The sequence below is a fragment of the Chelon labrosus genome, assembly GCF_963514085.1.
Source record: "Chelon labrosus genome assembly, chromosome: 21".
Taxonomy (NCBI): Eukaryota; Metazoa; Chordata; class Actinopteri; order Mugiliformes; family Mugilidae; genus Chelon; species Chelon labrosus.
The window spans coordinates 22772229-22786012 of record NC_140354.1 but is presented as its reverse complement, the minus strand read 5'-3'; the positions used below and the strand labels follow the sequence as shown (position 1 = coordinate 22786012).

Genomic DNA, 13784 nt, shown 5'->3' with positions numbered 1-13784 from the left:
GAGCTTCCTTGCTAATTAAATTTGTGGTTATATTTGTTGCTTCGCCAAGTTACAGGCTGCCAGGAACTACAGAACAAAGTAGGAACTGACAGCTTTTTGCAGGTCGGAAAGGGCCAGCTGGCTCTCTCTTTAAATATCCATTAGAGTCGTAAGTCGGACATTTAATGTGTGACAAGGAAGTGCTTTAATTGGAAAGCAGGAAATAAAAATACATTTTTCCTCACATGCACAGTGAAAAGAGCCAAAACTGACGATCCAGAGTCTGTGAAGACGACACAGTCTGCAGATGAATTAATACGTTTAGGTAAAGCATACATGCAGCATATGTATATACATAATACTAGATGACACATGATACATGAGAGACTGATGAAGGATAAAATAAAAAGATGGATAGGGATGAGTAGGCTTGCATAATGAGTGCATGTGTGAAGTATGTTAAGTAAACATTCAGGTAGGAATATACAACAGCAAGCAATGAACACAGGGCAGGTTTGTGGACCGGGACTGCTGATCAGAAACACGCAGCTACACAGATCAGAAACATGCAGATCTTCAGATCGGAAATATGAAACTTCACATATCAGAAACATTCAGCTCCACAGATCAGAAACATGCAGCTACACAGATATGAAACATGAAACTCCACAGTTCAGAAACACGCAGCTCCACAGATCGGAAACATTCAGCTCCACAGATCAGAAACATTCAGCTCCACAGATCGGAAACATTCAACTCAACAGATCGGCAACATTCAACTAAACAGATCAGAAACATGCAGCTTCCTAGATCAGAAACATGAAACTCCACAGTTCGGAAACATTCAGCTCCACATATCAGAAACATGCAGCTCCACAGCTCAGACTGCAGTTATCCTCCCCTTCTCAAAGTCATTAAGTCGTCCTCCAGCTGTCACACATCGTCACCGAGCAGCAGATGAACACAGTTCATGTACCGGCCTCTGGCGACGAGCTACGCCTGGATGCTGCGTCTCCGCTGGTTCAATACAACCTAGTTCATCTCAGTGTCCTTCATCGCCACCGTCAGCCTCGCAGTGAGTCCACGCCTCCTCCTGTCCTCCTGTCCTCCTGTCCAGCCTCAGGTGTCTCCCTCTGTGTCTCCCCTCGCTGACTTCAGCCGAGTGAGAAGGACACGTCTCGGCGACGGGCTGTCTGTACCGAAGTCGTGACATAACAGCTGAGCTAATCTTCTGTTTGCTGTGAACGGCAGCATGAATCAGTGGTGTTGAATCTCTCTCTGCATTCATTACAACCCTCAGCGCTGCACAAGAGTGTGTCGCTTGAGAGAAGGTACATTATTATGGTTAATGATGCCAACGTTAAATTACTGCGAAGAGGCCACGGCTAATGAATGTCACGACAGTCGGCTGTTTGCTGCCGGATATTTGTATAAATCTCCTTTAAACAAGTTTGAGTTTATGCCTTTTGACAGATTTTTATTATTTTTTTATTTTTTATTTTTGCGTCCGTGTGACAAGTGGAGGCAAACAAACAGAAGGGACGCGTGACTCACTTAATGTTTTCCGCTGATAACTTGGTGTCATTGCCATTAGAGCAGAGGAGAGGAGACGGGGATCTGTGAGAAAGTATTAAGTCGGCTTTGCCTTTTTGGATTAGAAGACGCGTTTGAGTCAAGGTTGAAAAATAACAAACAACCGTCACGATGCTGCACATTAAAAAAAAAAAATAAGATGAACAAGGACAACGATGTTTTATTCAAGCCTTCAGTTGTGAACGAGTGGTGGGGGTTTGTTAGGAGCGTCTGTCTTCTTCGTCATCCTTCCAGGTGGACAACACCCACCCAAGATGTTCCGATTTAAATCCCAACTCAACACCAGGCTTTTTTTTTTTTTTAGAACTGAAGACTCGGATGAAACGTCTTCAAGAAACTCAACAAGTTTAATTTATACCTGGACAACTGAGAACCTTTTCTGCAGGATTAAAAGTCAAGGATTCCTCTGCTGGTGTCTTCAGGTTTCATTTTTATATATCGAACCTGTTGCAGATGATCAAACTAAAAATTGTTAAAGGTAGAAATTCATGAAAACCTCTCCAGCCTGTCTCCTCTCTCTCATGAGCTACCTCATCCCCCTTGGTCAGATATTTCATACGTACAATATTCATTGTTCCACCGTTATGCAGATGACACCCAGCTCTACCTGTCCACCAAACCCAACTCAACTCTTCCACCCTCACACCTCTCTGACTGTCTACAGGAAATCAGAACCTGGTTCAACATCAACTTCCTGAAAACACTCTCTTATTCCAATCTCACCTTTTTCCACCTGTGCGATATCTCCCGTCTCCGTCCATCCCTCTCACCCGACAGTACTGCAACTCTGGTCCACAACCTGGTCACGTCCCGTCTGGACTGCTACAACTCCCTCTTATTTGGTTTACCGGAGAAATCCATTCACAAACCAAAACCCCCTCCATGAGTCACATATAACACCTGTCCTGCAGCAGCTCCACTGGCTTCCTCTTAAATTCCTCATCAGCCACAAAATCCTACTTCTCACCTCCAAGGCCCCTCAGTACCTCACTAACCTGCTCCACATAAACATTCCCGTCTGTGCTGTTAGGTCATCCTCATCCAACTCATCGTCCCACCTGCTCGCTTGACCACCACGGGGTCCAGAGCCTTCAGCTGCTCAGGAGTTTCACTTTTATCTGCTGTCATTTTTATGTACCTATATGTTCTATATATAATATATATGTATGTGTTTTATTTTAACATTTTTGCACGGTGACATTGAGTGTCCTGACAGACGCCTATAAATAAAATGTTTTATTATTATTATTACTCTAGAGGCTGAGCTGCTGCCTTTTCATGAATGACATACCAGCTGTATTATAATGTGTGCACGTCTCATCGGTGTCCACTAGAGGGAGACAAACACTGCAACAACAAGAGACACCCGCGTTCAGACTAAACTGAGAGTCGGTGTGAAACCGGTTCAGACATGTGCGACAGTCTAATTAAAAGCAGGGACTGGATGTATTTATAGGAACAACATTAAAAATAATAATAAAAATAAAGCTTTGATGCTTTTTGTTGAAGATTAAAAAAAGAAAAAAGAAAACTGGTTAAATAAAGCTTTAAAATGATAAGATTTGATGATAAATAAAACGATTTGCGCAAAGTTGTGCGGACCCTTTTTACGCGCCGGTTTACTGTCATGTACTGAAGCTGACAGTTGATGTGGCTCTTGTTTGCTGACCCCTCCGTCTGTGATTGAGCTCCACCTGTGGCGTGAATCAGCGCCACTGACCCCGGCGGCGGTGAGAGGAGCGAGACAGAGAGAAAAGACGCGCTCTCTCTGTTAGAGCCGCTCAGTTAATCATCTGCCCACGCCAGCAGGATGCACCGCCGCTCCGCTCTGCACAACCAGAGAAATGTTTCCGCCTGTTTGTCATTGCTGCTTTCTTGACTGCTGGATGTAGACGCACAGGCGCCGCCGCTGCTGCAGCCGAACATTCAAGTTTAGATCTTTTTATGCGATAATAAAAAAGATCTGATTTCTTCCTCTTTTTTTTTTTTTTTTTCATATTTGGTGACTCCACCCGGGAAGCGCTTGGTGATCATTTGGTGGCCACACGCAGTATGAGAGCACAGGGGCCGGAGGCTGGAGGAGACTCGGACTGAGACGCTCTCTCGCTCTCTCTCTCTCTCTTCCTCTCTCTCTCTCTCTCTCTCTAAAAGACACCGCGCGTCTTTTCTTTGGACACATCTGTAACTGTGGCTCTGACGCCGGCGCTCCTCCACCGCGATGTCCACCAGAAAGACGTCGTTGACGGACAGGCAGGCTAAAAACGGCACGTCCAAGTACGTGCTGGAGCGATGCGCGTCCATTAACGAGTACTATGACATTGCCTTCAAGGTGTGTATTTCCGTCTTTTCTTCCTTTTCCTCAGCGCAGAGCTGGTAAAACAGGTGTGTGCGCATTCGCTGCTAACTGCCGGGGGAACCTGCAGCGACGACTCCTCACATCTGGACCGTAATGAAACCTTTAACCACCAGCTGATCGCCCTCGCTCTTATGATTTATTAAAGCAGGCCGTGCTCACTGTTTGCTCACTGATAACACACCTCGTGGTTTGTACAAGTCTCTCCCTGAGCCTTTAAATCGCTTTGTCCGCCCTTCCACATCCAAATATTTACAGAGGGTGGACTTGTTGCTCCTTGCAAACCCTCCTATTAAATGTCAGCCTCACTGTTTCACAGAAGACAAGGAGGAGAAGTTGAATTTCATGACTAACGTTTCCATCCCGTGCTGCTGGCTTCGTTGCGTAATTGCGCATCCTGTTGTTGTCATGTTATTGATTAGTTTTTGGAGGAAGAAAGAAAGAAAAACAAAATGCTGAGAGTTTTTAATGACAGAGTGAGCGGCTGCAGCCCCCTCTATCAGTCTCCTCTCCAGCGTTGGCAGAGAGCAGACACATGCTGGTGGCAGCTGAGTGGATCCCAACATTTAGAGACGAGATAATAATAAAAATAAGCAGGACATGCTGAGCAAATATTCAAGGGGAAGTAATGAAGTCATGTGTTCATGTGTCTTTAACCAGCTTCTTCTTCTTCTTCTTCTCCTCTGGTGCTGGATGTGCTGCAGGTGATGCTGCTGGGAGACTCGGCCGTGGGGAAGACGTGCCTCTTGGTGCGCTTCAAAGATGGAGCATTTCTGGGAGGCAACTTTATAGCCACCGTTGGAATAGACTTTAGGGTGAGAGAGAGAGAGAAAGAGAGAGAGAGAGATGCTGTGGAGCATGAGTCACTGTGATGTTTGTTATTTCTGAATGAGCTCTGTGTTATGTCCTTGTCAATCTTTGGTAGAGGAAATAATTTGAACAAGAAGAAAAGAAGAAGCGAAAGGAAGGAAGGAAATATAGACAGATACATAAATAAACTGACAGAAGCTTTATTAATCTCAAACTGTGAAATTGCTCTGTTGCAGCAGCAGCAGTGTGCAGGTGCATGATCTATAACGCTAGAGAAATCTATTTACACGATATTTAGAAGAAGTAGTAGTATTAAAAATCCAGTCCAGTGTCATGTGTCACTGTTCAGAGTGATGGTTTGTGGCAGGAAACATTTCTTCCGGTGTTCTCTGAGACGATGGAGTCGTCTTCTCTCCTGAGCCGTCCTTCCTGATCACTCTGTTAAGTCCGTCCGGCGTCAGCGATTTGATTGAAGGCGCGTTTGTCGAAGAGTGACGTCGGACGGCTCCAATTATCACCTAACTGCCACGAGGGAGCACTTCATCACTCTGAGAATCCTCTCGCCGCCTCGGTCAGGTTCACAGACCACTTGTCTCTCGGGCAGATGCCTGCCCACGTCCCAGTCTCTCCCTGAAGGAGACTGGCCGCCGCTCAGCTCGGTCACCCTGCTGTCAGACACCTCATGCACACACATACCCACACACCCACACATTGCTGAATTTCAGGCAAAAAAAATAATTGGGCCTCGTGTACAGATTTCTCCCTCTGCTGGAGCGAAGCAGGCGGGTTTGGGCCGAGCTCGGTGCAGCCTCCAATCAGAGCAGAGAAGACGGCTGCACGGGAGCAGGAGTCGAGGAGAAAATAGTTGCATTAGACAGAAACACTTTGACCTCGTTCAAACAAAAGCAACAGGTAGAGTTCAACTCAGAGGAGGAGACACAAAGGGAAGTGAAAGGACTTGAGAAGAGTGGCTGCTAATGTGAGGCCTTTGTTTGGTCGGGGATTATACGCACACAAAGAAAAAAAGCTGCTCGGCGGTAACGTGAGATAAACAGTCGATATGCTGAGGTCGTCCTCTATGCATGGGTAGGCAGGCATGCTGTTGTGGCAGCTTGTAACATGGCCGGTCTATTTTGGGCATGCTTCCTTGTAGCAGTTACTCAGCATGCAAGCTCCTCTCGCGTCATAATTGGTGGGGGGAGAAAAAAAAAAAAAAAGAAATGGAAACCCATGGCAACTAATGCAGGGGTTGAACCATGTCCGTTCTGCCGAGGCTGAGCGTTCGGCAGGTGCCTGGCAGCTCCACGGCGGCTGTTTTTTATTTTCACTTCCTTGAGTGTTTCACAGGAAACACTGGGGCTTTTTTTTTTTTCTTGTAGTGTGATGACCTGACACTGATATGAATTATAACGTGATTGAGGAAGTGAATTTGTTTACCACACTTCCTGCATCTCAGCATCTAACATGCATGTGGTGGTTTTTTGCAAGTCTGAATCCGGCCGTGACCTGCGCTGTCTTCCTGCAGGCCACGTTAAAAAACACACAGTGTAGTGGAGCGGCTCCGTGCATGCACGCTCCAAATGCAACAGTCACAACATTTAGTCTTTTGTAGCCGTGGGTTGCCCAAACTATTTTCACCATATCGTTGCTCTGCAGGAAATCGGAGGGCGCCCCTGCGGTGCAGCAGGAAATTAACGGGGGAGTCGGTTGTTATGCTGCCAGCCGTCTTCCTCACTGTTGTGTAATTAAAGTCTAATCCCAGGACCTTGTTGTTGTGTGGGTGTCGCAAATGACTTTTCCTGCCAGCTCTCGGAGCCGCTTCCCGTCGCCGCCTCGTTTCTTTCGCCACACGCAGAGCCCCTGAGCTTCTCTTTCCTGGTCATGTCTGTCATGTTCCGTCGCTCCGGCCTCTAAAGCATATGGTGACCTGTCTCTGACGCCGCTTCCTTTGTTTCTGCAGAATAAAGTGGTGGACGTCGACAGCCTGAAGGTCAAACTCCAGGTGAGAGCAGCTTTTTTCTTTCTGTTGGCGGGAAATAAATAATCAGAAAATGTTTTTGTGGAGGTTCTCAGTCGTCCAGGTCATGGTGTAAATTAAAGAACAAGCTGAAACGAAGGCAACTGGAGTTGTTGGGTTTCTTGAAGATGTTTCTTCCAAGTCTTCTGCTCTAAATGACTGCTGCAGAGCTTAGGTTTTCAGTTTCTAAGAAAATAGCGGAGTATGGAGACAAGCCGGAGGAGCTTAAGGTGGAATTTTCTCGAATTTCCTGAATGAATTTCCACTTTTAATTAATTTTATGTTGATAATATGCAACAGGTCCAATATAAAAAAGAAATACACCAACAGAAACATCCTCAAGGTGTTTCCTTCAGACTCATCCTTGACTTTAAATCCAGTAGAAACCTCTGAAGGTTCTCAGTCGTCCAGGTCATGGTATAAATTAAAGAACAAGCTGAAACAAGGACAACTTGACTTGTTGATTTTCCTGAAGACATTTCTTCCAAGTCTTCTGCTCTAAAAGTCCAATGAGGAGTTGGGGTTTAAACAGGAACATCTGTAGGTGTTCACCTCCACCTGAATCTCACCTTTTTCTGGCTCAAATGTGGACGTCATTGTCCTCCAAAGAGCGTCCCTCATCCTCAGGTGGAGGAGGACAGCTGAGTCCTGACCTGAGGAGCTTTGTTTCAGCTTCGTTCAGAAAAGTAAATTAACAAAAAAAAATGTTTCAGATCTGCCTCAGATGCAACCGGATCTGGTTTTGTGGTGATATCGGGGGCCTCCGCAGCAGGATGTTAATCGAAGACACAGGAAGCCGTCTTTCCTCATGACCTGTTCATCCAACACTGAGGGGGAGGCGGCAAAATTAGATTGCTCTGCTAGCTTGAGTAAATCCTCAGCTCCTCTGTGTTCACGATAAAAAACCTCAGATTGATTCCAAAATAGATGAATCTGCACGGCAGAGAGAGAAAGCTGCAGAAAATATGGATGTCTTCACTGTTGGCCTACCTCCTGGTTTGACTAGTGTACTCGCACAAACCAGAACATTTAGTCTTTGAAATGGTAGAACAGTCCGTGGTGTCCATAACTGCACACCGAGGGACAATTTAAAACTGAGCCGAGAACCTTATCGCTGTGCTTTGGCATCAGGATATGTCTTAACAGGTCATATTCAGGTCTTGGCTCGATCAAGACGCAACTTGCTGCTTCATTTTGGCTTCACTGTGCAGAATACCGCAGGGTTTGATTCAAGGTCGATTCAGGATGTTCAGGTTTCAGAGCGGCTAAGTTAGGCTAAGCTAGGCTAAGCTAGGCTAGTTAGCTGAAGCTGCAGAACCAGATATTAATTATGGAGATTAAACAAACTGAATTACAATCGATGTTTCTCAGTTAGAGCTTCTGTTTTACATTTGGCTAGCTCATCCGTCCATTATCAACTACTTATTATCCTCTAAAGGGTTGTGCAGAGTCTTGGGAGTCAGGGTATGCCATGGACGCATCCATCAGAGACACATCTGTGGACAGTTTAGAGAGTCACTAATTAACTTAACATGCATGTCTCCGGGGGGAGGAGACACCTGGAGAAAACCTACACAGCGTACGGAGAACGTGTCACACAGATTCAAACCTAGAACCTAGAACATGCTAAATATTTAGCACGTTTAATCAAATGTTAACGAGTCATATTCAGTTTTTTGCCGAATTTATATTCATGTTGCTGCTTAATTTTGCCCTCTTTGTGCAGACTAATGCATGGTTTCATTCAGGATGTTCAGGTTTCAGAGGAGCTAAGCTAAGCTAAGTCTAAGCTATAGGCTAATTAACCAAACTTGCAGAAATAGATGCTAATTATGGAGATTGACAAACTGAATTATTCAGTTAAAATTACAGATTGAAAACTTGTCTCACCATCCATCCATTATCTCTTACAGGTTATCCTGTAGAGAATGAACCATGCTCTAACCTTTTACTAAACATTTAATCAACGACCTGAAACTTAAGTGCAGGTTCAGACGTCTGCTGTTTAGTTTGTTGCTCCTCTGAATAAAACGGTGGACAAATTAGGAGTAGCACGGGGAAGGCAACCCGCCAACAGGTCTGACAAAACCCCCAAAGTATTAAATCTGTGATGTGAATATAGCAGCAGTTAATGTATGAGTCTCTCTATGGTGCACAGAGACCTTTATATACAGCCATGCATTAACAAAACCACTGCAGCCAGAATATAAATCATCAAATGTACTTATAGAAGCATGCATCATATTTATTTGTGACCCATCTTTGAATTTAATATAAATATATTTATGAATATGCGTGCTCATGTTGGAGCTCAGTTCCTTACTCACAGGTCCTTGGGTGTAGGATGATGTCAGGTGTCGTTTGGTAAACTCTCCTCCAGAAGCATCCAGAAGGTTCTCAGCCACGGTTTAGCATCAGTTAATTAGAATTCCCTCCAGATGGAAACAGGCTGCACCGAGAGAACAGTCTCTCCAACAAACAAACAAACACACTGAACCTGAAACAAACATTTAAATGTCTGAACAAAGTTTTTAGCGGTGGTTTACTTCCTCTCTCTGCCTCTCTCGTCTCTCTGGTCGCACTTGGAAACCTGAACATCGCTAATTGGCTAATCAGTGAAACGGACACACACCTGTCCATGCCGTTTACGACACAAGGCAATGATGCGTTCAGGAACCAAGTTGAACATAGGAAATTACATTTACTTTGTGAAACTTCATGAATACGGGCGGCACAGTGGTGTGGTGGTTAGCACTGATGCAAGAAGGTTCTGGGTTCTAATCCGTGGTCCGACTGGTTCCTTTCTGTGTGGAGTTTGCATGTTCTCCCTGTGTCTGCGTGGGTTCTCTCCAGGTTCTCCAGCTTCCTCCCACCGTCTAAAGACATGCTGGTTAGGTCCAAATTGTGCATCTGTCTGTGTTAGCCCTGTGATAGACTGGAGACCTGTCCAGGGTGGACCTCGCCTCTCGCCCTATTTCATTCATGCCACGGACCAGATTAGATCCTCTAGTGGGTTGGTTTTGGCCCACGGGCACTATGTTTGACACCCCTGCTCTAGAGCATGCTCAAGAGCAAAAAATGCTAAATATTTATAACTAACTAGAGTTTAGGTGAGAAACCAACCAACCAAAGTCAAATAAGTGGAGCTGAGCAGAGCGGTGGTGATGTCTGCAAACGTTGATTAAGGATGTTCATGTTTCAGAGCGGCTAATCTAAAAGCTAAGCTAATTACTTATGGAGAATGCATCCATTATCAATTAGTGCTTATCCTCTGGAGGACTGTGGGGAGTCAGGGGACTGTCCCAGCTGTCTCTGGGCAAAAGATTCAACCGAGGAAGGTCGCTAGTCTAAAGGGCCCCGGGGTGGAATCAAACCCAGAACGCTTCTTGCTGAATTTAGGCTTAATTTTGGCTCCATGGTGCAGAAATATGGTGATTCAGGATGTTCTGGTTTCAGTGATTTTATTACATTTATTTCAAAGGTCAGAGCCAGAAACCTGCAGCGTAAGCATAAAGACAGGAGGAAGCGTTGAGCAGCTATTGTAGGAGAGACTATACTATATTATATGATAAAACAAAAACCCTCTGATTCTTAATTGCAGCTTTGCAGAGCGGCCTCCTGCGCGACTGTTTTCCCGACTGAGCAGGAATGTTTTCCCAGAGCCGTTTGCCGTGTAATCATGTGGTTTGTTCCACAGATCTGGGACACAGCCGGTCAGGAGAGATTCCGCAGCGTAACGCACGCCTACTACAGAGACGCCCAGGGTAAACTTTTGCTTCTTGAACGCTCCACTTCCCCGCTTCTCTTGGAGCCTCCTGAATGTTTGCATTCATTATTATATACGTGACGTCTCTTCTGGTTTATTTCCCTCGACAGCGTTACTGCTGCTGTACGACATCACCAACAAGCCGTCGTTTGACAACATCAGGGTGAGACTTCTTAAATTGCTTCTCTCTCTCTCTCTCTGCTCGTCCTCTGCCTGCCACGTGAATCCTGCAGCGTTTCTCTCATGAACCTCCTCAGACGCCACGGTGATGAAAAGCAATAAAAGTGTCGGAGGATGAGAGTGACTCAGTGTCGCTGTGATTGATGGGAGAACACGCAGTCTCTCCTCTTTTTGTTTATGGACCAATCTGTCCTTCACCCTCTGTCTGTCTGTTGGTCTTTTCTACTTTTGAAGGCCTGGCTGACTGAAATACACGAGTATGCCCAGAAGGATGTGGTCATCATGTTGCTCGGCAACAAGGTGAGCATAGCTTCCTTTTTTTTTTTTTTTTATGGTTATATAAAGAGATCAGGAGGATAACTGTTCCCTTAGCACGTTTCTAACACCCTCTTATCGCACTCGGGCAGACGTGGGAAAAGGCTTAAAAGCCGGAAAACGACCTCGCTCGCTTTAACATTTGCATGTCTCGCTTGCGTTTGCGGTGGTTTGTTTTGAAAGAGATGATTTCTGCATAATTGTGGCGGTAAAAGGAGGAACGTCTCATCTGAACGCTGCCTCTGCCGGCTCAGAGAGGACTCACTCGTCTCGGGGTGGAGGGTGGGGGGGCGTTTGTAGATGTCACACAGCTCAGATCATTCGCTGTGGAGGCAGCGGGACCGGCGGCACCAGTCTGCCTCCACAGCGTCTCATCACGCCCGACGGGACGCGGCCCGGCGACACCGCGTGACCTTTCACCTCTCGACTCCTCTGCTGTCTTTACAGTCGGACATGGCCGCGGAGAGGGTCGTGAAGACGGAGGACGGGGAGAAGCTGGCGAAGGTAAAACGGCCCACGAGTGTGTGTTGCTCATTCTCATCTCCAGACCTCCTCCTCCTCTAATCTCTAATCTCTAATCTCACTTTCCCGCCGTCCTAGGAGTACGGAGTCCCGTTCATGGAGACCAGCGCCAAGACGGGACTCAACGTGGAGCTGGCCTTCCTCGCTCTGGCAAAGTAAGTGACGGAGGAAACCAGACGTCTGATTAGATCATTCTTTTTGCCGTCTTTGTTTTGGTTTTTAAAGCCCGCAGCTTTCCTGTTTTCCTCATAGCATCGTTTCAGAGGACAAAAAAACAAAAAACACACTGATGGAGGCTGCTGTTAGTTGCCATGACAACGCAATAAGGCGATGATATGTCTTTTTTTTTTATTTTCTTTACGTCTCAGGTTCATGCGGTGCCCTCAAGTGGTAAAAGAAAGTAATTAGTGGAGACGAGAAGAGAGGACAGGAGGGGGACATGTCTTTAGAATATAATGTTAAATAAAAAGAACCGGAGAACCCATAGAGCAGATCTTTCTTTGCACCGACGGAAATAATAAATAAAATTCACAGAATAGGTGTGAAGTGAAGTGAAAGAAAGAAAGAATCCTGCACAGAGACACAATTAATAATAAAACTCGTGTTTAGTTTCTGTCATTTTCCTCTTCTTCTTTTCTTTGTGCTCACTTTCCTGCAGCTGATCCTCGTTAATGGATTCTCAGCTAATTCGTTCTGTGTTTGTTCACGTCGTAACGCTGCGTTGCTCCCTGCAGATTCACACATTAATCGTCTTTGTGCACCGAACGACAGGAAATATCTGAAAGAGAAGCTCGTTCTCTGAGCTGTACAAGGAAATAATTAGTAATCTTCTTGCGACGGAGCCAGTTTTTTAGCGCTGCTGCTCTTTCTATTCCTCCATCCTTCTCGTATTCTTGATTTTCTCGCCCTTGTCTCTGCTCCATCCCACACATCCGCCCCCTCTGTGTCTAACTTCCGGGTTTCTTTTTTCTTTTCTCTCTCGTCTGTCAGGGAGCTGAAGCACAGAGCGACGCAGCAGCCCAACGAACCCAAGTTCCAGCTCCACGACTACGTCGAGTCTCAGAAGCACAAGACCGGCTGCTGTGGCTTCGTGTAGCTGATGCCGATCGCCGAGCAAAGAGAACGAGAGAGAGAGAGAGAGAGACATAGAAAAGGAAAAGATGGAAGGAGGGGAGGGAGGTGAAAAAATAAGTCTCTTGTGAAATCCCGAGATGCACCTGAGAAGAGCCGGTCGTCCCCGCCCGCCCGCCTCCTCCGCTGAGGCCGGATGAATCTGGATCGGCCGGCCGTCGTCCCTGAAATCTGAAAATGTGAATTTTAAAATCCTTGGTGTCATGCGTAGAAATGTTCGTGGTCTTTGTGGTGACAGTTGTGTTGAACTACGAGCCAGGAGCTACGCCACGAAACGCTACATCCATCCGCAGACAGAATCGGGATCTGTTGACAAGCGGCGGTTTTTATGGATGTAGCGTTTCCTCCTCCCCCGTCCCTCCACCTAACTCGGCTCTGATCCGACTCCCCTCTGGCCTTACAGTCTTCATCGTCTCCGGCCTCTCGAGAAACCGACTCGGAGGCTTCGGTGTTGATGTGTTCCCATGTGTTACTGCTGGTAGATAGAATAAAGCCGACGTCTGGAGGGCCGTGTGTCTGTCTGTCTGTCGGTCGATTCAGGGCCAGAGAAGCTTCATCCAAACTACTGAACCAGTGCTGGAGGATCACAACCTCCCCAACATAACACAGAGATTTTATTTTTACTGTTTTCATACATTCAAACCGTAGACTGTAGAAAAAAATGGACGACGCATCTCGTTGGTCAAACTGGTGCTAGCATCGCCACTCCAACTTCAAATCCGTCCCTTCGTTTGTTTTACTCCAAATCCGTCCCAGTGTTATATTATATTTCTCTTTTACAAAACATTTTTATAAACAAACTTAAATTTCTTAAGAAAAACAAGTGCAATTTCAGGTTCTGGGTCTCAGTGTCGTGTCATGTGACCCCTTAGCGGAGAAAGATTTGCAAGATTTAGACCCTCTGCTCTCGGGACGGTTTTAGCCCCCGGGCCGTACGTTGGACACCCCCCTGCTCTACCTCCACCAGCTGCAAAGCGGTTGTCAATGGCAACCGTCCATCGTCCTGTTTTTATAGCATCGAATAACTAAAAGGAAACACCTTTAAAATGATTGTTTTAGTTTCAGTCCCATCCACAAACATTGACATGACCTATACTGCAGCCAGCCACCAGGGGGAG

The 13784-nt window shown here is 46.0% G+C and overlaps 1 protein-coding gene across 1 annotated transcript; it reads left to right on the top strand.

Annotated features, from left to right (window-relative positions):
* The first annotated feature begins 3509 nt into the window (after window positions 1-3509).
* On the top strand, window positions 3510-13171 carry LOC311506872 (ras-related protein Rab-37). The gene is made up of 9 exons (XM_084570992.1): window positions 3510-3901; window positions 4630-4740; window positions 6696-6737; window positions 10450-10516; window positions 10629-10681; window positions 10933-10998; window positions 11461-11517; window positions 11614-11690; window positions 12526-13171. Exons 1-9 carry the CDS (start codon window positions 3791-3793, stop codon window positions 12629-12631), a joined length of 690 nt encoding a protein of 229 aa, XP_084427118.1. The 5' UTR covers window positions 3510-3790; the 3' UTR covers window positions 12632-13171.
* Window positions 13172-13784: the final 613 nt, after the last annotated feature.

Bases quoted from the DNA above. Each gene is read 5' to 3' on its own strand.
- LOC311506872 (XM_084570992.1), top strand. From the start codon at position 3,791: ATGTCCACCAGAAAGACGTCGTTGACGGACAGGCAGGCTAAAAACGGC. The intron at 4,741-6,695 runs GTGAGAGAGAGA...TTGTTTCTGCAG, and splicing joins CCGTTGGAATAGACTTTAGG to AATAAAGTGGTGGACGTCGA. The intron at 11,518-11,613 runs GTAAAACGGCCC...CCGCCGTCCTAG, and splicing joins ACGGGGAGAAGCTGGCGAAG to GAGTACGGAGTCCCGTTCAT.